This window comes from Cyberlindnera jadinii, assembly GCF_001661405.1.
Source record: "Cyberlindnera jadinii NRRL Y-1542 unplaced genomic scaffold CYBJAscaffold_3, whole genome shotgun sequence".
NCBI lineage: Eukaryota > Fungi > Ascomycota > Saccharomycetes > Phaffomycetales > Wickerhamomycetaceae > Williopsis > Williopsis jadinii.
In genome coordinates this window covers 559,279-582,795 of record NW_017963654.1, presented here as the reverse complement: position 1 = coordinate 582,795, position 23,517 = coordinate 559,279, and the positions used below count along the sequence as shown (strand labels likewise).

Genomic DNA, 23,517 nt, shown 5'->3' with positions numbered 1-23,517 from the left:
ACATTCATGGCGTGGATGTCAGCCTACCGACCACCATGCTACGTCATCACTGAACATTTTTTATAATTATCACAATAGCTCGGTAACCAATTGTTTATCATTAACTTTGAATCGGATCCAACATTCACGATATGCCCTAGTGGTTATGAGTGAACTCACACAGCTCTTTAGTGACCAATTTTGAGCCTACAAAAGCAATTCTTAGTTGTTGCACGAACCAAACTATGCTTACGTAAGAAAGGTCGTTTTTGCGTATCGAAACATCAACATCAACATCAACAAACTACTTCAGCTTTACCACACTTTTCCTTTATTAACGCAGCGCGCTTCTTGTGGAGTTAAACAATCTGGTGATAGCTTACGCAGAGGTGAACATGTCGCAGAACGGTACACCCAGCTCACAGACCAATGCCACAGGTCCATCGTCGTCGCAGGGAAGCGCTCAGACACAGACATCGGCACAGCAGAGTCACCAAAATCAACAGGGACAACAGGGACAACCGAATCAGGCCAATGCTCAAGCGCGCCGTCAAGGGAATACGTTCTCACCGGCGGACCTGAACAGGATCGTTCTGGAGTATCTAAACAAGAAGGGATACCTCAAGACCGAGGCCATGTTGCGCGTGGAGAGCTCACATGTTCCAACACAACCGTTGCCTAACGTGGCTGGGAATGCGTCTCGTCAACCAGTGACAGATGAGTCCTCGGTAGCGAACGTGGAGAAGCTCGAGCCGGCGGTATATGTAAGGGGTTACTCGATGTTGAAAGCCTGGGTTGAAAGTTCTTTGGATATCTACAGACCAGAATTGTTTAGAGTGCTATACCCATTGTTTGTCCATGCGTTCTTGGACTTGGTACGCAAGGACCCAAGCTCTGCAAGAAAGTTTTTTGACCGTTTCAAATCGGATCATGAGATCTTGCATGGAAGTGAAGTCAGCAAACTATCGGCCATTGGAACTGCTGAACACTTGGAGGAGAATGAGTTGGCCAAACTGTACAGAGATAACAGCTATGTGTTGCACATATCTCGCACTGCTCTAAATCTACTTCTCTATTTCCTTCATGAAAATGAGGCCGTGGGTGGATCAGTGATGATCAGCTTAATCAACAGATACATCACACCGGTGATCACCAATGAATCCCTTGCGAATGCTGGAGAAGGTGCCCTAGATGACGGTATTAAGGGATTGCAAAAGACTGATGAGGTATCCAAGTTTAACAGTCAGGAAGTCAAACTCGGGAAGATGCCGATGGATCCAGAGTTTGCAAAAGAAGTTGAAACAGAACTTCAAAAGAAGGATGAAAAATCTAAAGGTGAAGAATTATTAGTTCCGGAGTTTCTGGAGATGACCAAAGCAGATTCTGATTCACCATCTCGAGATGTTCTCCCACTCCCACAAAAGAGCGCCTTGGACTTGAAGAGGGAGATCCAGGCTGTTCGTGATTCTCGTGATAAGATTAAGTTGGATACGATTCAAGCTGCTGCACCTAGTGTGTGTATGTATACTTTCCACAATACCAATAACGAATTGACGACACTTGAGTTTAACGAGGACTCTACAATGATTGCTGGTGGATTCCAAGACAGTTACATCAGATTATGGTCTATTGATGGGTCTCCGTTACAATCTGTGTTGAAAAGTGATAAGCACAACCATGAGAATACCAGAAAGCTGATTGGTCACAGTGGTTCCGTTTATGGGCTGTCTTTCAGTCCTGATAACCGTTATTTGCTTTCTTGTTCTGAAGACAAAACTACGAGACTCTGGTCATTGGACACGTATACTGCTTTGGTGTCTTATAAGGGGCATAACCATCCAATCTGGGATGTTAAGTTCTCACCTTTGGGTCACTACTTTGCAACTGCTTCCCATGACCACACTGCAAGACTCTGGAGCACAGATCATATCTACCCACTTAGAATATTTGCTGGACACTTGAACGATGTTGATACTGTTGAATTCCATCCAAACTCTACATATGTCTTCACAGGATCTGCAGATAAAACGTGCCGTATGTGGGACGTTTCAAGAGGTAACAGTGTAAGGATCTTCAATGGACATACTGGGGCTGTCAACGCAATGGCCGTCTCTCCAGATGGCCGTTGGCTGGCAAGTGCTGGCGAGGATTCCATCATTAACATCTGGGATATCGGTTCTGGACGTCGTCTGAAGACCATGAGAGGTCATGGACGCTCATCTATCTACTCCCTTGCGTTCTCTCAAGAGGGCTCAATACTTGTCTCTGGTGCTGCTGATAACACGGTCCGTGTCTGGGATATCAAGAGAAACACTAACGAAGCTGGGCCTCTACCGGAGCCTTTCCCTATGAATGATGATCCAACTACCTCTGTTAACGCTGGTGGTAAGGACAAAGAGGATGCGAGACGCCGTAAGGAGATTGTTGCCACGACTGATCATTTGGCTGCGTTCTTTACAAAGAGAAGTCCTGTTTATAAAGTTCACTTCACCAGGGGGAACTTGTGCCTTGCTGCTGGTATATTCCGTGGCTAAGAGTACAAGGCCTCGTACGAAGCAGAACACGACAAGAGAAAGAAACCATGTATGTTTATTTTACACTGCAACTAATCTGTTCCATTAAGTATTGGTTTGGCGATATCCCATGGCCCCTGTAGTTCATTCTTGTACTTCTGCAGTAGGATGAAGTATATAGGGCAGAATACCAGTATTGTAGAGTGCAAAATACACCAGATGAGCAGCCACGGGAACTCCATCATCTTGTAGATGCAAAACGTTGCAATTGACCCGGTTGCTAGTGTCATCAAGTGATGGATTGGGACGTGGAACTCTCTCAACCAGGTGTCGAATATCGGGAAGATGCCATGTATTTGGATGCAGAAGAGCATGAAGGCAAACACCTTTGCATCTGAGTTGAACCGTGACGCCAGCACCGTGGCCTCTGCGATGAGCACATTGGTGGACACTATGGGGTTGAACTTGTCCTTCAAGTTGAAGTGGTAGTCAGTGGTGATCAAGTTGGCAACCACGAGCCCAAACGACAAGGACCAGATCGAATCTGAGGATGTCGACTCCGACAGCGACTTCAGAACAGGCGATAGTGTGAAGATCGTGAACGATATGACCAACGATGACTTCAACGCGTCCTGTATCACGACACGAGAGGAATTGTCGGACGAGTTGTAGAACAGCAGCAGCACCACCGAGATCGTTGTCGACACGGTCAGCGGCACATCGATCCTTGTGTCGTACGAGTACAGGCCCAGGAAGAAGATATGGGTCAAGGCCAGCGTGTTGAGGTGTAGCGACACCAGCGAGAAGTCCGAGATGAGCTTCCGGAAGGTGTATCTCTTGACCGTGGAGTTCCTCTTCAGCTGAGACAAGAACGACACATCTGTATAATTATCTGGGTAGGGCTGTGGTGTGTACAGTAGCTTTCTCCACGGCTGTGTGCTCTTCTCCATCGTGAGTGCCTGCTCGTCGTTGCTGCTCCCTCTGCTTAGACGGTGATGTTGATGTGTGTACGCTAGCTCCGGGCAGAGAAAATCACCACCGCCTGCCTGGGCAGAGAAAATCACCGCCTACTGCCTGGGCAGAGAAAATCACCACCGCCTGCCTGGGCAGAGAAAATCACCACCGCCTGCCTGGGCAGAGAAAAACACCACCGTCTGCCTGGGCATCCCAACATTGAGCCATCAACACCAGGCATCAGGGAAGCATGGAGGACTCAGAATCGCTAGCCAGCTCGGATCTCAAGTCCGTGGTCTACACAAGTGCTCAGGATCTACGGCGACGGACAGTGGATGAGCCTAGGCACCGGCAGCCGCCGTCGATACTGGTGACGAAGGAAACGCCTACCGATGAGTACGACGACCAGGATGTGCTAGAGGAGCCGCAGAGGTACTACACGACCGACAACACCGTGACGCCATACCGGACGATGGACACGTTCACCACGTCGATCTCACGGAACCCGTTCACGCTGACGAACGAGGAGTCGATCATGAACCGCACGCAGACCAGTGACGACAACACCACGCCGCCAAACAGGCTCGTGGACAAGGTGCCCAGGGCAAGGCACACGGTGGACTACCAGGACATGCTGTGGACGCAGATCGACATCCTGGACGACGTTCGTAAGATGAGTACGGAGACCAGGGAACAGGGCGGCTTCTTCTCCAGGGAGCACAGCGTAGCGATGTCGTCGCTACGTGATTCGCAGAGTGCGCTGCTGAAGGAGCTCAAGCTGAGCGACGCTGCCATGGACAAGAGCGATGTGCACAGGAGCCTGTGGGATAGCGAGAGCCTGGACGAGGTGAAGGGGAAGCTCTACAACAGGGAGCAGTTCGACAAGGTACGGGAGAGCCTGGGGGGAGTGAAGCTCGGGCTGGAAGGTGTGAGTGGCACGATGAGACGGTTTGACAGGAGGGGCAAGGAGTAGTGGGTGGGCTGCCTACGGGCTGTTTTACACTGAGCTGGGCTGCCTACGTTCCTGCCGAACACCAAGCTGGCCCGCCTACGTTCCTGCCTAACTCCCACCTGGCCCGCCTGGCCCGCCTACCGGCCCCATCGCCCCCGTTCGCTCCAGGCTCGTCCCCGGGGAAAGCCCGCCCACGCCGCTGCCCATGGGCTGCGGTGTTCCGTCTGGTGATGGGCGCGCACGCCCACACAGGGCCTCCCTTGCCTGCGCTGTATATAAATGAGGTGATCACACACTTTGTCGTTTGCTCGTTGCTACATCACCAATTGTTCCCAACACAAGGATTAATACTAAACACGATGTCTGATTTCGCTCTGAGCACAGAATTGCCAGCCTACAAGGCGCTGGAGCAACTGCACAAGGCCAACAAGGATTTGAAGGTTGTGGATGAGTTCTCCAAGGACCCATCCCGTTTCGACAAGTACTCCAAGGAGTTCACCAACTACGACGGGTCGAAGATCCTGTTTGACTTCTCCAAGAACATCTTCAACGACGAGATCTTCGCCAAGCTGGTGCAATTGGCCAAGGAGGCCGGCGTGGAGAAGCTGAGAGACGCCATGTTTGCCGGTGAGCACATCAACACCACGGAGGACCGTGCTGTGTACCACGTTGCGCTGAGAAACAGGGCCAACAAGCCAATGTACGTTGACGGAGTCAACGTTGCTCCAGAGGTTGACTCTGTGCTGCAGCACATCAAGGAGTTCTCCGAGGAGGTTAGATCAGGTGCCTGGAAGGGTTACACCGGCAAGCAGATCACCGACGTTGTCAACATTGGTATTGGTGGCTCTGACCTGGGTCCAGTCATGGTTACTGAGGCCTTGAAGCACTATGCCGGCCCATTGAAGGTGCACTTTGTCTCAAACATCGACGGTACTCACATTGCTGAGGCTTTGAAGCTCTGCAACCCGGAAACTACCCTGTTCCTCATTGCCTCAAAGACCTTCACCACGGCAGAGACCATCACCAACGCCAACTCTGCAAAGGCTTGGTTCTTGGAGACCGCTAAGGACAAGGCCCACATCGCAAAGCACTTTGCTGCCTTGTCTACAAACAAAGCCGAGGTTGAGAAGTTTGGTATCGATCCAAAGAACATGTTTGGCTTTGAGAACTGGGTTGGTGGCCGTTACTCTGTCTGGAGTGCCATCGGTACCTCTGTTGCCTTGTACATTGGTTACGATAACTTTGAAGCCTTCCTTAAAGGTGCAGAGGCTGTTGATCAGCACTTTACCACAACTCCTCTGGAGGATAACATCCCTGTGATTGGTGGTTTGCTCTCTGTGTGGTACAACAACTTCTACGACGCGCAAACCCACTTGGTTGCTCCATTCGACCAATACTTGCACAGATTCCCAGCTTATTTGCAGCAGTTGTCTATGGAGTCCAACGGTAAGAGTGTTACCAGGGCCAACAAGTTCACTGACTACTCCACGGGCTCCATCTTGTTTGGAGAGCCTGCTACCAACGCTCAGCACTCTTTCTTCCAATTGGTGCACCAAGGTACCAAGCTCATCCCAGCTGACTTCATCCTTGCTGCTCAGTCTCACAACCCAATTGAGAACAACTTGCACCAGAAGATGCTCGCCTCCAACTACTTTGCTCAGGCAGAGGCCCTTCTCACTGGTAAGGACGAGGCTCAGGTCAAAGCTGAAGGTGCCACTGGCGGATTGGTTCCTCACAAGATCTTCTCTGGTAACAGACCAACAACCTCCATCTTGGCACAAAAGATCACCCCAGCTACGTTGGGTGCCTTGATCGCCTACTACGAGCACGTCACCTTCACCGAGGGTGCGATCTGGAACATCAACTCCTTCGACCAATGGGGTGTCGAGCTTGGTAAGGTGTTGGCCAAGGTGATTGGTAAGGAGCTGGACAACACCACTCCAGTGGAGACTCACGATCCATCAACAAAGGGCTTGATCAACCAGTTCAAGCAATGGATGTGAGGTGTGATGCTTTGTTAGTTTAGCAAGTTTAGTTTGTAGTTTGGTTTGGTTTCTTAGCAGTTTAATGTTAGTTTCATATGGCTTTTTGTATGTTTTGTAAGGGTGTGCGATGAGCAACTGGCGCGTCACGTGATGCTGGAGATGTAGAAAAAGTTCACTTCCACCACGCGTCACGTGACACTGGAGATGTAGAAAAGTTCACTTCCACGACGCGTCGGTGGTTCATTGGATGAGCTCGCAAGGTAAAACAGCGATGGAAGGAGGTGTTGGAGCAGAAGCTGGTGCTGAAGGCCAGGTGATTGATGCCGTTGGAGGCGTTGATGTTGTTGACACGGAACAGGCCGAAGGCCTGGAGGAGTCACAGCCTATGATTGATACCAAGGCTCAAGAGAGTAAGATCGAACACACGACTTTTATACGCCATATTCACTTTATTAACCATCGTGTTTAGACTATAGGGCGTGGAAGACGAACTCCGTGGCTCTCTACGACTACCTGAATACTTACAACCACGTTTGGCCGTCGTTGACTGTACAGTTCTTCCCTGATAAGGATACGTAAGTTACCATGATTTCTATACTTATAACTACAACAAGTCGATGTTCCCCTGGAGAGAGTACTAACCGTTGTATAGAGCCAAGCCAGGGAGAACGACGTACCGTCTTCTGACCTCCACCTACACCTCGTCCTTACAACCACAGCATCTCCAGATCGGTTCCATCACGAAGAAGCCTGAATTTGAAGAGGCCAACCTCTCCAAATACGACCCAGATCTACAGGAGTTCGCCACGTCTGACCCAATCTCTGGTAAATTCCGTCTACTACAGCAAATACTGGTTAACAGCACCGTTAACAAGGCTCGTTACATGCCTCAGAACCCGGATCTTATAGGCACGATCTGTGAAGATGGGTCAGTATCGATATTCGACAAGACCAAGCACGCCAGCAACGAATCTGACGGGTGTAAGGTCGATGTTACGCTGAAGGGACACGCAGAGGAAGGATTTGCCCTTGATTGGAACTGCAACGCTGAAGGACTACTACTCAGTGGTGCCATGGATAGCAAAGTGAAGCTGTGGGACATTACAAAGTTCAGCACCAAGGTTGCCAACCTGGACGCAACGAACTGCTTTACAAGTTCCGGTGGCATCAACGACGTGGAATGGTGTCCACAGCATCATTCCATGTTCATCACGGGAGATGAGGCAAATGCCCTGACGCTGTGGGACATCAGACAGGGCTCCAGTAGCTCACACACGTCCCAGGGACACGCTAATGGCGTCAATGCTGTGTCCTGGAACAGGCAGAACAAGTTCTGTGTTGCCAGTGGTGACGGTGATGGCAACGTTCACATCTGGGACGTCCGGAACCTCACGGAGGCGATGTCGACGCTGCGAGCACACGAGGGAGTCATCTCGTGTGTCAATTGGAACCCGGTGCACGGTCAAGTGCTCATGACGAGTGGTTCAGAGGACCCGGTGGTGAAGTTGTGGGATGTGTCCGATGGCCGGTGTATGTTCAAGCACTGTGGCCACCTGTTGGGGATCAACGACGTTGGCTGGAATGCCAACGATCCGTGGATGGTTGCGAGTGTGTCGAACGACAACACGTTGCACCTGTGGCAGCCTTCTATAAGGGCAATGGTGCCTGAGTAATGTATGATATTGGCAGTTGAGCTGTAGTGTGGAGAGTAGGAGGTTATATGTACACCTGGACACCTAAACACCTGGACATCACAACACCCGCACATCACACCCGCACACCCATTCACCCGCACACCACCCCCAACCCCAGTCTGCCATCCCGCGCTCCGTGACAACAACAAACTGGCCAACGAAATCGCGCCGTTGCCGCCCCTCTGAAAAACTTCTTCGGCAAACACAAAGTCGAAGGGGGAAAAACGAAAAAAAGCACCCAAAATCCCCCTAAAATCAACAACAAAACACTCCTCCTCGGAAAGAAAACCACTCAGAGATCAAAGAGAACCACAGAGATGAGTTTGCGCCAATTGTCCTTGAGAGGTGAGTTCGTTGTGGCTGGTGAGATTGTCCAATTGATCACTGGTGGCTGTGTCGTTGAGTCGTCCTGTTGTCGAGAGCGAGCGAGAGGAGCTTGTTGACTGTTGGAGACGGTGTGTGTTGTCTCCTCGCTGTGCTCTCGAGAAGCTGCTGTGGCGGCTGGCGATGTATTGGCCATTGTGCCGACTGTGGGCCCCTGTGGTGATCAATTGGCGTCGCTGGTGCCTGTACTGTTGTCCTGTAAGCGTTCTGGTTACTAACATTGTCGCAGCTGTTCGTCCAGCTTCCCTTTACCGTGTTGCTCCGTATGTATCAGTGTAATGCTGCTGTGGTGTCTCTCCCGCTTGTTAGAGCCCACTGGCACCTGCTACCGTCTCAGGATCGTCGTACTAACAGCCAGCGTTGTGCAGAATCGGTGTTCGTTGTTTGTCCACTCAAACGCCAGAACAGAAGAAGGCCACCTCCATCATCGATGCCCTCCCAGGTAACTCGCCATTGTCCAAGACTGGTATCCTGGCCACCGCCACCGCTGCCTCTGTCTACGCCATCTCCAACGAGTTGTACGTGTTGAACGAGGAGTCCATTCTCTTGGGTACCTTCATCGCCTTCTCCGCCATCGTTGCCAAGGTTGTTGCTCCATTGTACAAGGACTGGGCTGATGAGAGAATCAAGTCTGTCTCCGACATCTTGAACTCATCCAGAACTAAGCACGTTGAGGCTGTCAAGGAGAGAATCGAATCTGTCTCTGAGTTGAAGGAGGTTGTCGACACCACAAAGGCTCTCTTTGAGGTGTCCAAGGAGACCGTGGAGCTCGAGGCCCAGGCCTTTGAGTTGAAGCAGAAGGTTGAGCTTGCGCACGAGGCCAAGGCCGTCTTGGACTCCTGGGTCAGATACGAGGCCTCTGTTCGTCAATTGGAGCAGGAGCAATTGTCCTCCACCGTCATTGCCAAGGTGCAAAAGGAGATTGCCTCCCCAGCCTTCCAGAAGAAGGCCTTGGACGAGGCCGTTGCCGAGGTTGAGAAGATCTTTGCTGCTGCCAAGTGAGTGCTCTGTTGCTTCCATTCTCTAGAAGAGAGGTTCATATCAATATTCTACCCTTAGACGGCCGAGATTACGAACGTGGACGAGGGTCTTCGAGCAAGCTCCACCGGGAGAGAACAATCATCATCTAAAACTACACCACAAGCCAAAAAAATGAATAAGATACGTTTATGATTACACAACAATTTCATGAGAAACAAGCAAGGAATTGTCCTTTTAGAGGCTCTTGTCTTCCCTGTAAACCTCACTGATTGAGCTTTCTCTTCCTCTGTATCGTGGACGGAATGAAGCTCGTGCCAGAGGCGGGCTTCACGTCCGCTTCCCTTTCAATGCTGTGTACTTCAATCTTGTAGAACTTGGGCTTTGGGCCCTTGGGCAAGGGGATGTCCAACGGTTTGTCAGAGGTGTTGGTTGAGACGCCATCAAACTCAACGTTTGGCAGGCCAAACGGTGGCTCTCCCTTCACGTTCCACTGAGGATGGTAGAAGATACTCCTTGAGCCCAATGGTTGTGGCTTGGGAGTGCCTGCCTGGCTCCCTGTCTGGCTCCCTGGCCTCTCTGCCTGGCTCCCTGACCTCTCTGCCTGGCCCCCTGCCTGGCCCTCCACCCCGCCTAGGCGGAGCTTCTTCACCGCCTCCAGGTCCCTCTTCATTGACTCTAGCGTCCGCTCCTCGTGCCATAACTTACCACCGTTCCTCTCCTTCTTGGCCTCCAGCTCGTCGATCCGACGTTGCAGTCTTCCAGGATCAACGGTCTTCAACCTCTCGAGCTTCTGCTCCTGGCGATGCTCCTTGGCCTTCTTTATCTCCCTCTGCCTTATTCGACGTCCTTTCCACACATAGTTAGCGACCCGTCTGCCTATGAAACCATCGTGTTACTCACTCTCGTCCTGTGCTGGGTTCATATGCGATCTTTTGGCCATTGTTTCGCCTCGTTTATCCCCTTGATTGGTCCCCTTGATTGGGCCGCAACTGTTCGCTGCTTAAAGTTGTATGGCGTTGTATGGCGTTGTAAGGTGAAATTTCACACACATCACGGAAAACCAGCCTATCCACACAACATCGTCAGTGAGGACACAGCGATGCAGGCGGAACAGAAACAGCCAGTGGACCATTCTGGCGTGCCCGTGGAGGCCCTGGAGGCCCTGAGGCTACGATTGACACAGGTGAGTTTCCATGACCAGCTTCTATGATCAGCTTCTATGATCAGCTGCTATGACCAGCTTCTATGACCAGCTTCCATGACCAGCTTCCCTGACAACAGCGTCAAGATGACACGCCACTAACACGCCAGCAGCTCACACACTCGCTGAACAAGCTCCAGGCCGAGTTCAAGAACCCTCAGCTCACACACTACGTCTCTCTACAGGCTCAACTGAGCATCATCCTCACACAGCTGGGCTCACTCTCATCAACACTGTCGTCGTACTCCGACGTGCTCGAGCGTACGGTGGCGTACCCTCTGCCTACGTTCCCAACAACTGAACAGGAGGGCCTGCTGACCACTCTGCTGAGAAAGAAGGCCACGCCAGAGGTGGTGGAATGGATCGAGGAGTCCAAGAGCAAGAACACAGACTTCCTGTTGAAAGACGACGAGGACATCACCAAGTGGGCTGCCAGGTGCACTGTCGACACCAAGGAGAAGTACAACTTTGTAGGCTTCAAGACGAAACAGGAGGAGCGTGAAGCCAATGGTGACGATGAGAAGGACGTTGACATAGCGGACGAGCCGGCCGCCTCGTCCAAGTACTCTGTTGACCAGATTCTCAAGTTTATGTATCAAGGCGATATCACCAAATGAACAGCACACGCTACACGTTGAGCACAGATGGTATGTACAAGTTCGTTATGAGATTCCACCTCCTCTTCTCTCGGTCTATAGATATATATACGTGGTGGGCCAATTAGCCCCATCAATTCGATAACAGCTTGATCACCAGCTCCCATGTACCGAACATGATGATGCTATTAGGCACCGTTCTCAGAAGGTGTGGTGTCAGTCCTCCGTACATCGACGCCAGGCCTTCTTCCTTCACCACCAGCTTGAAACACTGCACCAAGCCGGTGTACTTGGGCTTGCCATCCTTCAACGGTGCCTGTCTGAGCCTTGTTCTGATCACCTCGTGAGGGTAGGTGATCATCGATGCAATGAACTTGGCCAGCCCAGCAGACCCGGACCGTGCTCCCCATTCAAGAACAGAGTCCCACTGCGTACGCTCACGGCCACTCAGCTCTCTTCTCCTAGCATTGTCGCTGATCACCTTCTTCATCTGCTCGTACAGCACCCACTGAAGTGTGCTCTCCACTGAGCCCAGGTACGACGCCGTGAGCCCCTTGTAGAGCCCGTAGATTCCCTCCTGCTTGAGCACCTGCTTGATACAGTCCCACGAGTTCTTGTACAGCTTGTGGCCAGCCTTGTCCAGCTGGAGCCTGGTCTTGACCAGCCAGATTGGATTGGTCGCGGTGGACGTGGCCACGCCGGCCAGCACACCCGCGCTCAGGTGGACCCAGGGGTCCTCCTGGCCGTGGTTGAAGTTGTTCGAGATCACCTCTTTGCTCACACCGTACGTGAAGAAGTTGATCGACCTTGCCGGGATCACCCCGACCAAGTTCGGGCCCAGGCCTTTGAACAGCGCGCTAAACCCCTCTGTGCGATAGACGTTGCCGATGATGCCAAACGTCTCCTTGAAGTGCTGTGCTGCCTGTATCACAACGTTATGGCTCTTCACTGTGCTCTTGTAAGTCGACGCATAGACATCGCTCTGTAGCCTGGTCTTCACAACGTCAAACGGGGACGTACACACGGCCCCGGCCATCCCACCAACGCCTCCAGCAACGAAGTGTACCCACGGCTTCACGCCGTCTCCGTGGGTCTCCCTGGGCTTCCGTGACAGCTTCTGAGTCGATGACTTCTCATCGCTCGCCAGATACGTAGACGACTCCACAGCCTCCTGCTCCAAGCTCTTCAAATCCTTCGACATCGTGTCTGTATACCGTGTTGGCCTTTTCAGCAGTGATGTACCACAACCTGGTTCTTGTTCTATGGCACTCAGTAAGCACAGAAATACACACAGCCCGTGTTCTCTCTGTTTGCTCTGGCACTGTCTCACTATCAAACAATTTTTCAAGGCAATTTTTCACTTTTGGCCGGGCGTGTGCGATGTGGTTAGAGCAACCATCACACGGTGGAGTAGCACGGATTGGATACGGTGGTTTGGATACGGTGGTTTGGAGCCAATGGGAGGTTGTGGCCGGTGTTGGTGCTGGCGCTGTTTACAACGGAGTGGGTGAGTGATGTGGGTGATGTGAATTGGAACAACTACAGGCGAATGAGTGCGAGAAGGTTGAGGACACTACAGACAAAATGGATGGACAAAATGGATGGACAAAATGAATAGACAAAATAGATAAAAACGGTGGAAAGAGAAGGATCTCAGACCTCAATTACCACTAGGACAGTGCACAGCACTGTCCAGCAGAGTCCTATGCGCCTCAGATAAACGTCTCGTAAGCCTGTGGTCTCAGCGTGACAACGGTGGTGTTGGCAGTGGAGACGACGTGGGCCTCCCTGGGAGCTGCTGGCTGACGTTTCAACAACACGCCTTCGCCCTTCTCCTTGGCCTCCTTACGCTTCTCAGCATTGGCCTTGACCCTCTGCAAGAACTCCAGCCGGGAATCGGAGTGCTTGACATGCTCCACACCAACATGGATCCGCTTCTCAACATATCTGTTGCCAATGATCTTGTAGAGCAGCACACCAACGCTGGACCTGGTCACGTCAAACACCACGCCCGTTCTGCCGTGGTAGAAGTAGTGTGGAAGTCCCTTCTGGATCGCTCCATTCACCTTGATGTCCACAATGTCACCTTTCTTGTACGTGTGGAGGTACGTCTTCAGCCCAGGAGCACCGTGCTTCCTGAAGCCACGGGCGAATTTGTAGCGAGTACGACGTCTATAACCGTGTCTGTTTGCTCATCAGCTTGTTAGTATCCACCATCACCTCCAGTTGCACCACAGTATACCCACGTATGAGCCATATCTTGCTTCTATAGATCAAACAGTCAAACACCAGGAGGTGAGCTTCACAATCACATTGAGCCCAGGTGAGGAATTTTCTGTGCTCTTTATATACCTCAGATCATTGAGCTGTACACGCCCGTCCACACACACACAGCACTTGCTCTCCTCCCCCTCCAACTTAGTCAACTGTGCACAGCGATTGCGTCACTGGGCTGGTGAAGATTGTGTGCTACAACCAGGCTACGAAAATATCGCGGGGTGCCTACTGTGTCCCGAACCGATGAGCTTGACAGATGACATCACGTGACTTGGCAGGGCTGTAGCCCTCATCGCCGAAGCTGTGTGATGGCACTACAACGGGCAGATCTAAACATAAAACCTTTAATATACAATTGATATTTCATTAAGCTACAGAGAAAGGGTCAGATTGATTGGTGATAAAAAAGATGCTTGTTTATAACACAAAAAACATAACCCCCTCAAAGAGTGAAGCAGTCATTATGAAGCTGAGAATTGGCAAACGTGAGAGTTGATTTACTCCTCGTCTTCCTCAGCACCTTCCTCCTTACCAGAGTTCTTTCTGGCAACACGACCGGCACGACCACCACCGTATGGAGAGGTCTTAGCGAAGTCAATGTGCTTTTGGGAGTCCAATCTGACAACGAAGGATGGGATGTTGACAACTTGCTTACCAACAGCAATGTGTCTTTGAGAGATCAAGACACGAGCGTGGTGGATGGATCTGGCCAAACCCAACTTGTAGACTTGGGTTTGCAAACGTCTCTCCAAGAAATCTTCTGGCTTCAAGGCCAAGACGTAATCCAACTTCTTCTTGTCCTCGGACAAGATACCGGCACGGACCAATCTTCTGATCAAAGCGTTACCTTCGAACAATCTCTTTGGGTCCTTCTCGTCACGGGTCAACAAGTCACGAGCAGCACGTCTAATCTTGGACAATTGGAAGTTGATTCTGTAGATTTCACGCTTGTTCTTCAAACCGTACTCACCGGCAAGCTTCAACTCAGCGTCCAAACGAGCAGACTCGTATGGTCTCTTTGGGACAGTGTAGGTCTTGGAGTAAGTTCTTGGAGCACCTGTATTGGAGAGTGTTAGGATACGTGTATGGAGCGAGACTGCAGCAGTACATGTCTACATGAAAGATTGATCAGGTCGTTTTATTTGATTTCCTACATTACCCTGCTTTTTTCCAGTGTTCGAAAGCTAAAGGTCATACAAACAAGGGCTGGGTTAGTAGAGTTCGGTCTGCCATATAACATGAGTCGTGAGGGAAAACAAGCAACGGTTTCTTCTCATCGACTCATATTGAGGATAAAGACTCATACTCGTAACCCTAAAACCTTTTGTTCGTTAGTGACCCAGGTCGTGCCACTGAAGTGTCGGGAGTTCAGGGCACTAACCTGTCAATGAAAGACTAGCTTCATCTCAGTTAAGAGAATGCACAACATTGGAAACAAAGTAATAAGCCACAAGATGATCGGAGTCAATCTTGTGGTGAAATCAAACGAGGACCCGAACCTCTGTTCATGACAGTTTCAAATTGATACCCAGTGGTCCGTAGACATGGGCATTTGCAACAAGAAACATTAAAGCACATGACATTGCTGAAAGTAGTACAACCAAGTTACTTACGTGGCATTGCGACTGGACTTTCTTGTTGATAATCTCTAAAACAAAAGTGAAAGAGATGGAGAGTTAGTTGAAACTTTGGTGAAAAAAAAATAGCATATCCAACAGAGTCCTTTGGAGAATAATGCTGCCCTAACCGCACAATTAGAAGGGGGTGTCCAGGTGACAATTCCATCGTTCCAGAAATTACGCTTTGGCAGCGAAACTGTGGGCACGCAAGAGCAGTCACCCAGCTATGCATGGTTTGTGCCTTTTTTCGCTCGTTTGGCATAAAACTTGCGGCAAAGTTATAATTGCCGAGTTGACTTTTGCGCAAATTTTGCGTCAGATTTCGTGAGGGTATGCAACACAACACACACCAGTGATGGGTGGGAATCAGTTTGTGCGAGCTCTTTTGAAGGCTTGAACCCCTATAGAGGAAATGCTCTGTCTCTCTTGCTTACTGCTGCTAGAGGAGGCTCTCTAGTGGTAACCGGTGAGTAGCCAATTGAGTCGTGAAGGTGTGTCAACAAAAGCTTTTGACTATCGCATTTTTGAGATACGTTCTCCGGTGTAAAGTTCCCAGTTCGTTTCAACCCGAGATGCCACCAACCAAGTGATGAACAGCTTTACACCTTTGGCCACATTCGAACCCCTCATGGTGGATCTAAGGTATGAATCAAGATGCAGGCCATCCAGATCCATTTAGAAATCGATGGACGAGCCTTTACAAAGAGATTGGAAGGCCCAGGCTCCTCCAAACGCCAGTTTCACCACCATCACTCCCCATCGCCCAAACTGCTTGTTCGTTGAATACACAAACCAGGAGACACATTCAAAGCTTCCACACGGCCATTGCTTTGGCCAATGGGAGAACGGCTTTTTAGTGCCTGTGTTTGTCTGCTTGTCTGCTTTCTTTTTCGCTTTTGGCCTTCCTGTTTCCCCCTGCCTGCTTACGCCAACGCCAGTTGAGGGTGTCCGTCCCGCTCCAAGCAGAAGGCCGCTGTAAAACCGTCGTACTCTGTCTGAGGGCTAGGCTGACTGTAACATTGTAATCACAATCTTGATCTGTCCATTGGCTGTTCATACCAGTGTGATCTTCGAAGTGGCATGGCTGGATTAACAGCGTTAACTTCAAAATACAAATGCTCCTTTGCAGCAACACGGCCATCTGGTTAAAACCCCCGTACCCGTGATCAGATCACGATTCGCCATCTGACTCTGCCTCACTGATTTCCACGTCTCACCTCCGTAGACCCCCGGCACTACCACGACACCTCCCTTTTGCGCTTGAGCAGAGCGCGGTGTGTTGGCAGCAGCGGTGTGTTGGCGGCAGCAGCGTACGCAGAAACAACAGCAGCACTTTCTCCGCAGCCTGATTCCCCCCTTGGGCGCTCCTGAGCGCACCACACGCTCATGAATCCGTGCGAAATTTTCGCAAATTTGCCAACGCGCAACGGTACCCAAAAAAAAAAGTCGAAAATTTTTGTCCATTTTCGCAGCTTTGCGCCCCTTGCCACTTGTCCTCCCACCGCATGTATAAAACAAGGATGAAATTCCTCGAAATGGGGCCGCTTCAAAAAGGGGAAAGGGGCAACAGGACAAAAGCCTAAAACCAAAAAAAAACGAAAAACGCAAAACGCAAAACGACAGAGCAGCAGCCCGGGAGAAAACGCGCGTTTCACAAAAGCACACAACCCAAATTTGTCGTCGTTATATCTGTGTTGCGCCAACCACATCATCGCGTACTTTATACCCATCGCTCTCTGTTCAGTTACATCAAAACATACACTGAAGTGATAGCCGCTGTGGAGTTGACGGTTAATCGCGGTGTTTATCAATATTGGTTAAGTCATTAGATCGAGGCCTCCCCCCACACACTGAGCTACAGTCCCCAGATGTCAAGGCTTGAACGTTTGGTTGTGCTGTTGGACACGGGGTCTACGCCCTTTATAAGGAACACAGCTGCAGATCAACTGGTTGACCTCGCAAAGGCGCACCCAGAGGAGGTGCTCAACCTGCTCAGTCGTGTTTACCCGTACCTCAACTCGAAGAAATGGGAGACGAGAACCACCGCTGCAAGGGCGTTTGGTGGTATCGCGTCACAGGCTGAGACCTGGGACCCAAACGCTGGCGATGAGACGCCTGTGAAGCTCGAGGAGCTTGACGATTCGCAGATCAAGCTCGAAGAACAAGAGATGAAGTACCTGAACGACTACAACAACTTCATCTCGCTAGACCAGTGGAACTTCCACGAGATCCTGAAGTCTGGGAAGAAGCTGCTGTCCTGCTCGGACAGCGATTCCGTGGCACCAGCACGCACACTGGCGAGCATAAAGAAGCAGAAGATGTCTATCAACAGGACGCTGGGCATCAAACCAGAGCACGCGGAGGAGGATGAGCTCATGGTTGACTACGACGACACGAAGAATGGTAAGGAGAACATAGGTGGTGTACGGAGTGCGGTTAAAGTCGAAGTCAAGAGGGAAGAGTCCTCGCTGGAGCCTTCGATGCCTCCTTCTGATACACGTTCATCTTCCGCGTCGCCAGCACCCAATGCTACGCCAACTATCTCAAGTGCAAGGCTCAAGGCAATGGCAAAGCGGAAGGCTAAGATGGCAACGAAAGGTGGCCTTTCAAAATCCAAACCAGTGGATCTATCTCAGAGTTCTGTCTCGAGAAAATTGGTTGATAGTGATGCATCGTGTACTGGTTTGCAGAGTGCAAGAAGTGTTCAGTCACCAGGTATGGATATAACAACACAAGCAGGTGGTAATAAACTGGTTGTTGAGACCAAGGCACCTGAAATTCCACCAATCTTAGCAGAACATGCGAAAGTTGCCGGTCTTGTATGGCCTTTCCAAGGCGTCTACGAGTTGCTCGTTGCAGACATGTTTTCTGAGACATGGGAAACGAGACACGGTGCTGTTCTTGGTCTTCGTGAACTGGTTAAGAAGCATGGCAAAGGTGCCGGAAGAGTCAAAGGAAGAAGCCTTCAGGAAAATAACCAAAAGAACAGACAAACGTTAGAAGATCTCGCATGTCGTTTGCTGACGCTTTTCGCTACAGATCGATTTGGTGACTTTGTCTACGATACCGTAGTTGCTCCAGTGAGAGAGTCTGCTGCTCAGACACTGGCTGCTCTTTTGGTACATCTTGATAACGATCTCGTTGTGCAGATCTTCAAGCATTTAGGTGATTTGGTACTTCAGAATACTGCAGCTGGTGAAAGAGTGCCATGTTGGGAAGCCAGCCATGGAGGTATGCTTGGTCTGAGGTACCTAGTGAGTGTTCGAACAGACATTTTGTCAGAGAAACCAGAGTTACTAGATGATGTTTTGAGAATGGTGCTACACGGATTGAACGACTCTGATGACGTTCAGGCAGTTGCTGCTGCTACACTGACCCCAATCACTGATGAATTCATTAGAATAAAGAGAGACTCAATCAAGGACGTTATCACCACATTGTGGAATTGTTTGACCATGCTCAAAGACGATCTGTCTGCCTCTATCGGTGCGGTTATGGATTTGCTATCAAAGCTTTGTATCCACCCTGAAGTTCTAAACATTATCAAAGAGGAGGCCTCTGAAAACGAGGAGTACTCCTTCAAGAACTTGATTCCAAAGCTATATCCATTTCTGAGACACTCCATCACGAACGTTAGAATGTCAGTGTTAAGGACTTTGCTTTCATTCTTGTCCATTTCAGATAAGTCATCGAAGGCTTGGATTGACGGCCATGCCATAAGGCTGGTCTTTCAGAATCTACTATTGGAGCAGAACCCCGAAGTGCTGGTGTTATCACAACAAGTTTTTGTCAAGCTTGTTGAAGAAGCCAACACTCTGGACGAAGCTCACTTCAGTTCAATGGTTTTACCTCATATCAAACCAATCACCAACTTATTGATGACTCCAATCGGTGTATCTCGTTACAACTACACGATGCCACCTCACTATCTGTTGAACCCCTCCGGTACGCCTTTTGAGCCTCTTCCTCCTCCAGAAGAACATCACGGTCGTGGACGCAAGAGGAAGTCCCCTCCAAAACCTGACCCTGTTATCCCACCACCAGATGATAATGAGCGTGTCAACATTGATGGTCCGATGATCATTGGAGATATCACGCTGTTGGGCGTTGAAGTTTTCTACCGCACACGGATTGCTAGTGCCACTGCGTTGGGCCAGATACTGTCCTACCTGGACCCTGAGTCGTTGGAATCAACTGTGCCTCTCTTGACAGGTTATCTGTCCAGTTCACATTCCAGTCCAAGGCTTTTCCTTTCAATTGTTATCAAAGAGTACTGTGGTGCCCTCTCTGGTCGTGGACTTGCTCCTTCTGAAATCGTTGTGTCCAGTTTCTATGATTCATTCTTTTCTGTTTTGAATGATCCTTCTTCTCTCCCTTACTATAAGGAATTGGTGCCAACATTGAAAGCCGTGAGAACTCAATGCCATGCTTTGTTTAGAGTCTTCATCGAGGAAGGCAACATCTCCCATAACAAGGTGCAAGACCTTCCAGTCGTTGTCCAAGGTGAAGCTGATGCCGGTCCTGGTGCCTTTAGCCTTGAAGTGGCCGATACTGTCATTTCTGAGACGTATCCTAAACTTCTAAGTCATATGAGCAACATGTACAAGATGAGCGCACAGAAGGCACTGGAGGATGCTAAAACAAGACTCGCTAATGCGATTGAAGAAGCACGTACCCTGAAGAATCAGAGAGCCATCCACATCCTTTCTAATTACGCCTCTGCTGCGATATCTTTGAAGGATCTGCCTAAAAAGTTGAATCCGTTCATCCGTTCGCTGATGGACAGTATCAAGGCTGAAGAGCTGGAGATCTTACAAGAACGCAGTGCTTCTTCAATCGCAGATCTCATCGGCAAGCTGGTGGCTTGTGGAAAGGTCAACGTTTCCGACAAAATTGCTAAAAACCTCTGTGGATTCATCTGTGTTGATACCACTGAGGTTCCTGAGTTCAACTCCCTCAGAGACGTCAAGGACACTATATTGTCTATACGGAAAGAAGAGACTTCGTCAGCTGATTCGGAGGCTTACAACGCTGTCATCCATGAGGCAAAGGTCAAGAGAAGAGGTGCACAGTTTGCATTGGATGATATCTTGACTGCATTTGGTGATGAGGTGTTTGACAAAGTTCCACAACTCGGGAAGTCCATCTTTGAGGCCTTGAGAAACCTTGAGAGTCCAATACTTGGAGAAGTGGATGATACTGTTGGACAAGCAATCATCGACGGTCTTGGTATCTTGAAGGCTCTGTCCGCTTCCTTTGCCAGAGACCTTCTTCCAAGGCTTATTGAGCTTCTGCCATTGTTACTGAACGGCTTGAGATCATCACTGTCAGTCTTCAGGTACTCTGCTGCGAAGACCATGGCTGCACTTGCAAAGCTTGCTCCTTCCAAGGTTGTGCCCTTCATGGTGAAAGAAGTGCTCCCTCTGTTGAACAACGCAGGTGATGTCTCGGAACGTCAAGGTGGAACTGAGGTTGTGTACCATCTTTCCAAGGCCATGGAGGCTGATATTCTGCCATATGTGATTTTCTTCATTGTCCCTGTGTTGGGCCGTATGAGTGATTCTGACAAGGACGTACGTGTGCTCGCTACTAGCACTTTTGCATCTATCATCAAGCTGGTTCCGTTAGAAGCTGGTATTCCGGATCCGGAGGACGTTCCAAAGGAACTTCTTGAAGGAAGAGAGAAGGAGAGGGAATTCATTCGTCAAATGATGGATCCATCGAGCTCAAAACCATTCGATCTTCCCGTGTCTATTGAAGCCACCCTTAGAAAGTATCAGCAGGAAGGTGTCAATTGGTTAGCGTTCTTGAACAAGTACCATTTACACGGTATTCTTTGCGACGATATGGGGCTAGGTAAGACCCTTCAAACTATTTGCATTGTTGCAAGTGATCATCATTTGAGAGCTGAGGATTATAAGGCTACGAAATCAATTGAGACTAGACCTTTACCGACGCTGATTGTTTGTCCGCCTAGTTTGACGGGTCATTGGGAACAAGAGTTCAACCAGTACGCCCCATTTTTGAACGTTCTTGTTTATGCTGGTGGTCCATCTGTGAGACAAGGTCTACGCCATCAGTTTGGTGATGCCGATATCATCGTTACTTCCTACGACGTTGTTCGTAATGATGTCGAGTTCCTAGGGTCTAAGGACTATAACTATTGTGTTTTGGATGAAGGACATATCATCAAGAACTCCAATTCAAAGCTAACTAAGGCCGTGAAGAATATCAGAGCCAATCACAGATTAATCTTGTCTGGTACTCCTATTCAGAACAATGTTCTTGAACTGTGGTCTTTGTTTGATTTCTTGATGCCAGGGTTCTTGGGTACTGAGAAAATGTTTCAAGAGAGGTTTGCTAAACCAATTGCAGCATCAAGAAACTCCAAGACCTCTTCGAAGGAACAAGAAGCTGGTGCATTGGCTTTGGAAGCACTTCATAAACAGGTGTTACCTTTCATGTTGCGTCGTTTGAAGGAGGAGGTGTTGTCTGATTTACCACCAAAGATCATCCAGGATTATTACTGTCAACTTGGTGACTTGCAAAAGCAGCTGTACAACGACTTTGCTAAGAAGCAAAAGAACGTTGTTCAAGAGGACATCAAAACCGCAGATGTTGCAGAGAACAAGACTCACATTTTCCAAGCATTGCAGTACATGAGAAAGTTGTGTAACCATCCGGCGTTGGTGTTGAACGAGTCTCATCCTCAGTACAACGATGTTCGCAAGTACCTTAAGCAGACTGGTCTCGGTCTTCACGATATCAAGCACGCACCAAAACTGATGGCATTGAAGACGTTGCTGCTGGAATGTGGCATTGGTGTACAAGACGTTGACAAGCAGAACTTTGACACGGACAACATCATCAGTCAACACCGTGTCTTGATTTTCTGTCAATTGAAGGACATGTTGGATATGGTTGAAGAAGATTTGCTACGTAAGCACTTGCCTTCTGTTACCTTTATGAGACTAGATGGTTCTACGGATCCTAGGGACCGTCAGAAAATTGTTCAGAAGTTCAACCAAGACCCATCTATTGACGTGTTGTTATTGACGACAAAAGTTGGTGGTCTCGGGCTGAATTTAACAGGTGCTGATACGGTGATATTTGTGGAACATGATTGGAATCCAATGAACGACTTACAGGCGATGGATAGAGCCCACAGGTTAGGCCAAAAGAAGGTTGTTAACGTGTACAGATTAATCACCAAGGACACCTTGGAGGAAAAGATTATGGGACTGCAGAAGTTCAAGATGAACATCGCTTCCACTGTTGTCAGCCAACAGAATGCTGGATTGGCATCGATGGACACAGGCCAGCTTTTGGACTTGTTTGATGTTGACCAGTCTGGACAACAAGAACAGAATGAAGATGTTGAAAGGTCCACCAAGACGAATGGAACTGGTAGTAAAGCCACGTCTGACGATGCCATTCATGAATCTGGTCTCTCCGGAAAGGCCGGTGCCATTGTCAACGAACTAGGAGAGTTGTGGGACCAATCTCAATACGATGAAGAGTACAACCTGGATACCTTCATCAAGAGTTTGAAGTGAGATGAGAAACACAAGATCTCAGTATCAATTTAGCATTATTGTCACAACTGCATAGAAATGGAACATCCGGGTTCATTTTTTCAAATCATTAATGGGTTACGAAATAATAATTGAGTGCTTTTTTGCTGTAGAGATCGTCATCGCTTGCTATGTATGTGTTTTTTGTTATGTAGCTAGAAGTGCGTGTTTTGGTGAAAAAAAAAATGTGTTGATGTTGAAAGAGCTCCCAAAACACCTTGTGAGCAATGTTGACGGTGACTCCACTCGGTATCATTCACACGCACAGTGCTCGAGAGCTTTGCACATAGACACATCAGCTATTCGTCATGTCATTAGAAGAGCAATCAGCGGCTCGCAAAGCTCGTCTTTTAGCACTGCGGAACAAAGGTAAAACATCAGAGCAAACAAGCCAAACAAGCCAGCATACTACAGAAACAGCTACACAAGCTCAAGATCCGGTTATAAAGAGTCGAAATTACGATCCAGAGACTCGCACCACCGTGAAGGGGTTCTCTCGTCCGCCTACAACGCTCGATGAGAACTCTGAGACTGTTGAAGCGGTGTCGCAGGCGATTCAAGATGAGGTGCTCTCCAAGTTTAGAGATATGGCCAACGTTGGCGATGTCAAGGCTGTGTTCAAACAGAAGAAGATCACGTGGGACCTCGAAAGGGATATCTCTGACGATTTGAAGCTTCTGGATGAGAGGACTGATGATGTTATTCACGAGGTTGTGAGACATCGTATTCAAACACTTAGACAAGAGAAACAAGAGTGAAACAACCACGGCCAAAGTGCCGGTAGTGATGGAAACCAAACGGTACATGA

At 49.4% G+C, this 23,517-nt stretch overlaps 12 protein-coding genes across 12 annotated transcripts; 8 read left to right on the top strand and 4 right to left on the bottom strand.

The window, feature by feature from the left end:
• Positions 1 to 276: 276 nt before the first annotated feature.
• Positions 277 to 2,717, top strand: TAF5 (chromatin modification protein). The gene has a single exon (XM_020214559.1). It carries the CDS (start codon positions 375 to 377, stop codon positions 2,511 to 2,513), a length of 2,139 nt encoding a protein of 712 aa, XP_020071873.1. The 5' UTR covers positions 277 to 374; the 3' UTR covers positions 2,514 to 2,717.
• On the bottom strand, positions 2,458 to 3,534 carry GPI2 (phosphatidylinositol N-acetylglucosaminyltransferase). The gene has a single exon (XM_020217833.1). The coding sequence runs from the start codon at positions 3,440 to 3,442 to the stop codon at positions 2,585 to 2,587; it is 858 nt and encodes a 285-aa protein (XP_020071872.1). The 5' UTR covers positions 3,443 to 3,534; the 3' UTR covers positions 2,458 to 2,584.
• A 1-nt stretch (position 3,535) lies between these two features.
• On the top strand, positions 3,536 to 4,706 carry CYBJADRAFT_63147 (uncharacterized protein). Its single transcript, XM_020217832.1, has one exon. It carries the CDS (start codon positions 3,697 to 3,699, stop codon positions 4,417 to 4,419), a length of 723 nt encoding a protein of 240 aa, XP_020071871.1. The 5' UTR covers positions 3,536 to 3,696; the 3' UTR covers positions 4,420 to 4,706.
• A 523-nt stretch (positions 4,707 to 5,229) lies between these two features.
• On the top strand, positions 5,230 to 6,428 carry PGI1 (glucose-6-phosphate isomerase). Its single transcript, XM_020214558.1, has one exon. The coding sequence runs from the start codon at positions 5,262 to 5,264 to the stop codon at positions 6,399 to 6,401; it is 1,140 nt and encodes a 379-aa protein (XP_020071870.1). The 5' UTR covers positions 5,230 to 5,261; the 3' UTR covers positions 6,402 to 6,428.
• Positions 6,429 to 7,267: 839 nt separating this feature from the next.
• MSI1 (Msi1p) lies at positions 7,268 to 7,924 on the top strand (the record flags this gene model as incomplete). Its single annotated transcript, XM_020214557.1, has 1 exon — positions 7,268 to 7,924. A coding segment is annotated over one exon (657 nt), but the record flags the coding sequence as incomplete, so codon positions are not given.
• Positions 7,925 to 8,394: 470 nt separating this feature from the next.
• On the top strand, positions 8,395 to 9,863 carry ATP4 (F1F0 ATP synthase subunit 4; the record flags this gene model as incomplete). The annotated part of the gene is made up of 3 exons (XM_020216995.1): positions 8,395 to 8,422; positions 8,691 to 8,724; positions 8,830 to 9,863. 3 exons carry the CDS (start codon positions 8,395 to 8,397, stop codon positions 9,461 to 9,463), a joined length of 696 nt encoding a protein of 231 aa, XP_020071868.1. The 3' UTR covers positions 9,464 to 9,863.
• On the bottom strand, positions 9,684 to 10,434 carry CYBJADRAFT_166613 (WW domain binding protein 11). Its single transcript, XM_020214556.1, has 2 exons — positions 10,343 to 10,434; positions 9,684 to 10,318 (listed from the first exon to the last, which is right to left on the bottom strand). Exons 1-2 carry the CDS (start codon positions 10,380 to 10,382, stop codon positions 9,705 to 9,707), a joined length of 654 nt encoding a protein of 217 aa, XP_020071867.1. The 5' UTR covers positions 10,383 to 10,434; the 3' UTR covers positions 9,684 to 9,704.
• Positions 10,435 to 10,541: 107 nt separating this feature from the next.
• Positions 10,542 to 11,563, top strand: MED8 (RNA polymerase II mediator complex subunit MED8; the record flags this gene model as incomplete). Its single annotated transcript, XM_020217079.1, has 2 exons — positions 10,542 to 10,625; positions 10,757 to 11,563. 2 exons carry the CDS (start codon positions 10,542 to 10,544, stop codon positions 11,258 to 11,260), a joined length of 588 nt encoding a protein of 195 aa, XP_020071866.1. The 3' UTR covers positions 11,261 to 11,563.
• On the bottom strand, positions 11,373 to 12,440 carry RIM2 (Rim2p; the record flags this gene model as incomplete). Its single annotated transcript, XM_020216823.1, has 1 exon — positions 11,373 to 12,440. The coding sequence occupies one exon, from the start codon at positions 12,438 to 12,440 to the stop codon at positions 11,373 to 11,375; it is 1,068 nt and encodes a 355-aa protein (XP_020071865.1).
• A 511-nt stretch (positions 12,441 to 12,951) lies between these two features.
• RPS9B (60S ribosomal eL21 domain-containing protein) lies at positions 12,952 to 15,136 on the bottom strand (the record flags this gene model as incomplete). The annotated part of the gene is made up of 3 exons (XM_020216263.1): positions 12,952 to 13,423; positions 14,018 to 14,573; positions 15,130 to 15,136. The coding sequence occupies 3 exons, from the start codon at positions 15,134 to 15,136 to the stop codon at positions 12,952 to 12,954; spliced, it is 1,035 nt and encodes a 344-aa protein (XP_020071864.1).
• Positions 15,137 to 17,003: 1,867 nt separating this feature from the next.
• MOT1 (DNA-binding ATPase) lies at positions 17,004 to 22,808 on the top strand (the record flags this gene model as incomplete). Its single annotated transcript, XM_020213144.1, has 2 exons — positions 17,004 to 17,455; positions 17,567 to 22,808. 2 exons carry the CDS (start codon positions 17,004 to 17,006, stop codon positions 22,689 to 22,691), a joined length of 5,577 nt encoding a protein of 1,858 aa, XP_020071863.1. The 3' UTR covers positions 22,692 to 22,808.
• A 209-nt stretch (positions 22,809 to 23,017) lies between these two features.
• On the top strand, positions 23,018 to 23,467 carry CYBJADRAFT_183522 (CCDC12/cwf18 family protein; the record flags this gene model as incomplete). The annotated part of the gene is made up of 1 exon (XM_020217078.1): positions 23,018 to 23,467. The coding sequence occupies one exon, from the start codon at positions 23,018 to 23,020 to the stop codon at positions 23,465 to 23,467; it is 450 nt and encodes a 149-aa protein (XP_020071862.1).
• Positions 23,468 to 23,517: the final 50 nt, after the last annotated feature.

Excerpts from the sequence above, each read along its gene's own strand:
- CYBJADRAFT_166613 (XM_020214556.1), bottom strand. The coding sequence starts at position 10,382 with ATGGCCAAAAGATCGCATATGAACCCAGCACAGGACGAGA. Across the intron at positions 10,319-10,342 it reads GAACCCAGCACAGGACGAGA|GCAGACGGGTCGCTAACTAT; the intron begins GTGAGTAACACG and ends ATGGTTTCATAG.
- GPI2 (XM_020217833.1), bottom strand. The coding sequence starts at position 3,442 with ATGGAGAAGAGCACACAGCCGTGGAGAAAGCTACTGTACACACCACAG.
- TAF5 (XM_020214559.1), top strand. The coding sequence starts at position 375 with ATGTCGCAGAACGGTACACCCAGCTCACAGACCAATGCCACAGGTCCA.
- CYBJADRAFT_63147 (XM_020217832.1), top strand. The coding sequence starts at position 3,697 with ATGGAGGACTCAGAATCGCTAGCCAGCTCGGATCTCAAGTCCGTGGTC.
- PGI1 (XM_020214558.1), top strand. The coding sequence starts at position 5,262 with ATGGTTACTGAGGCCTTGAAGCACTATGCCGGCCCATTGAAGGTGCAC.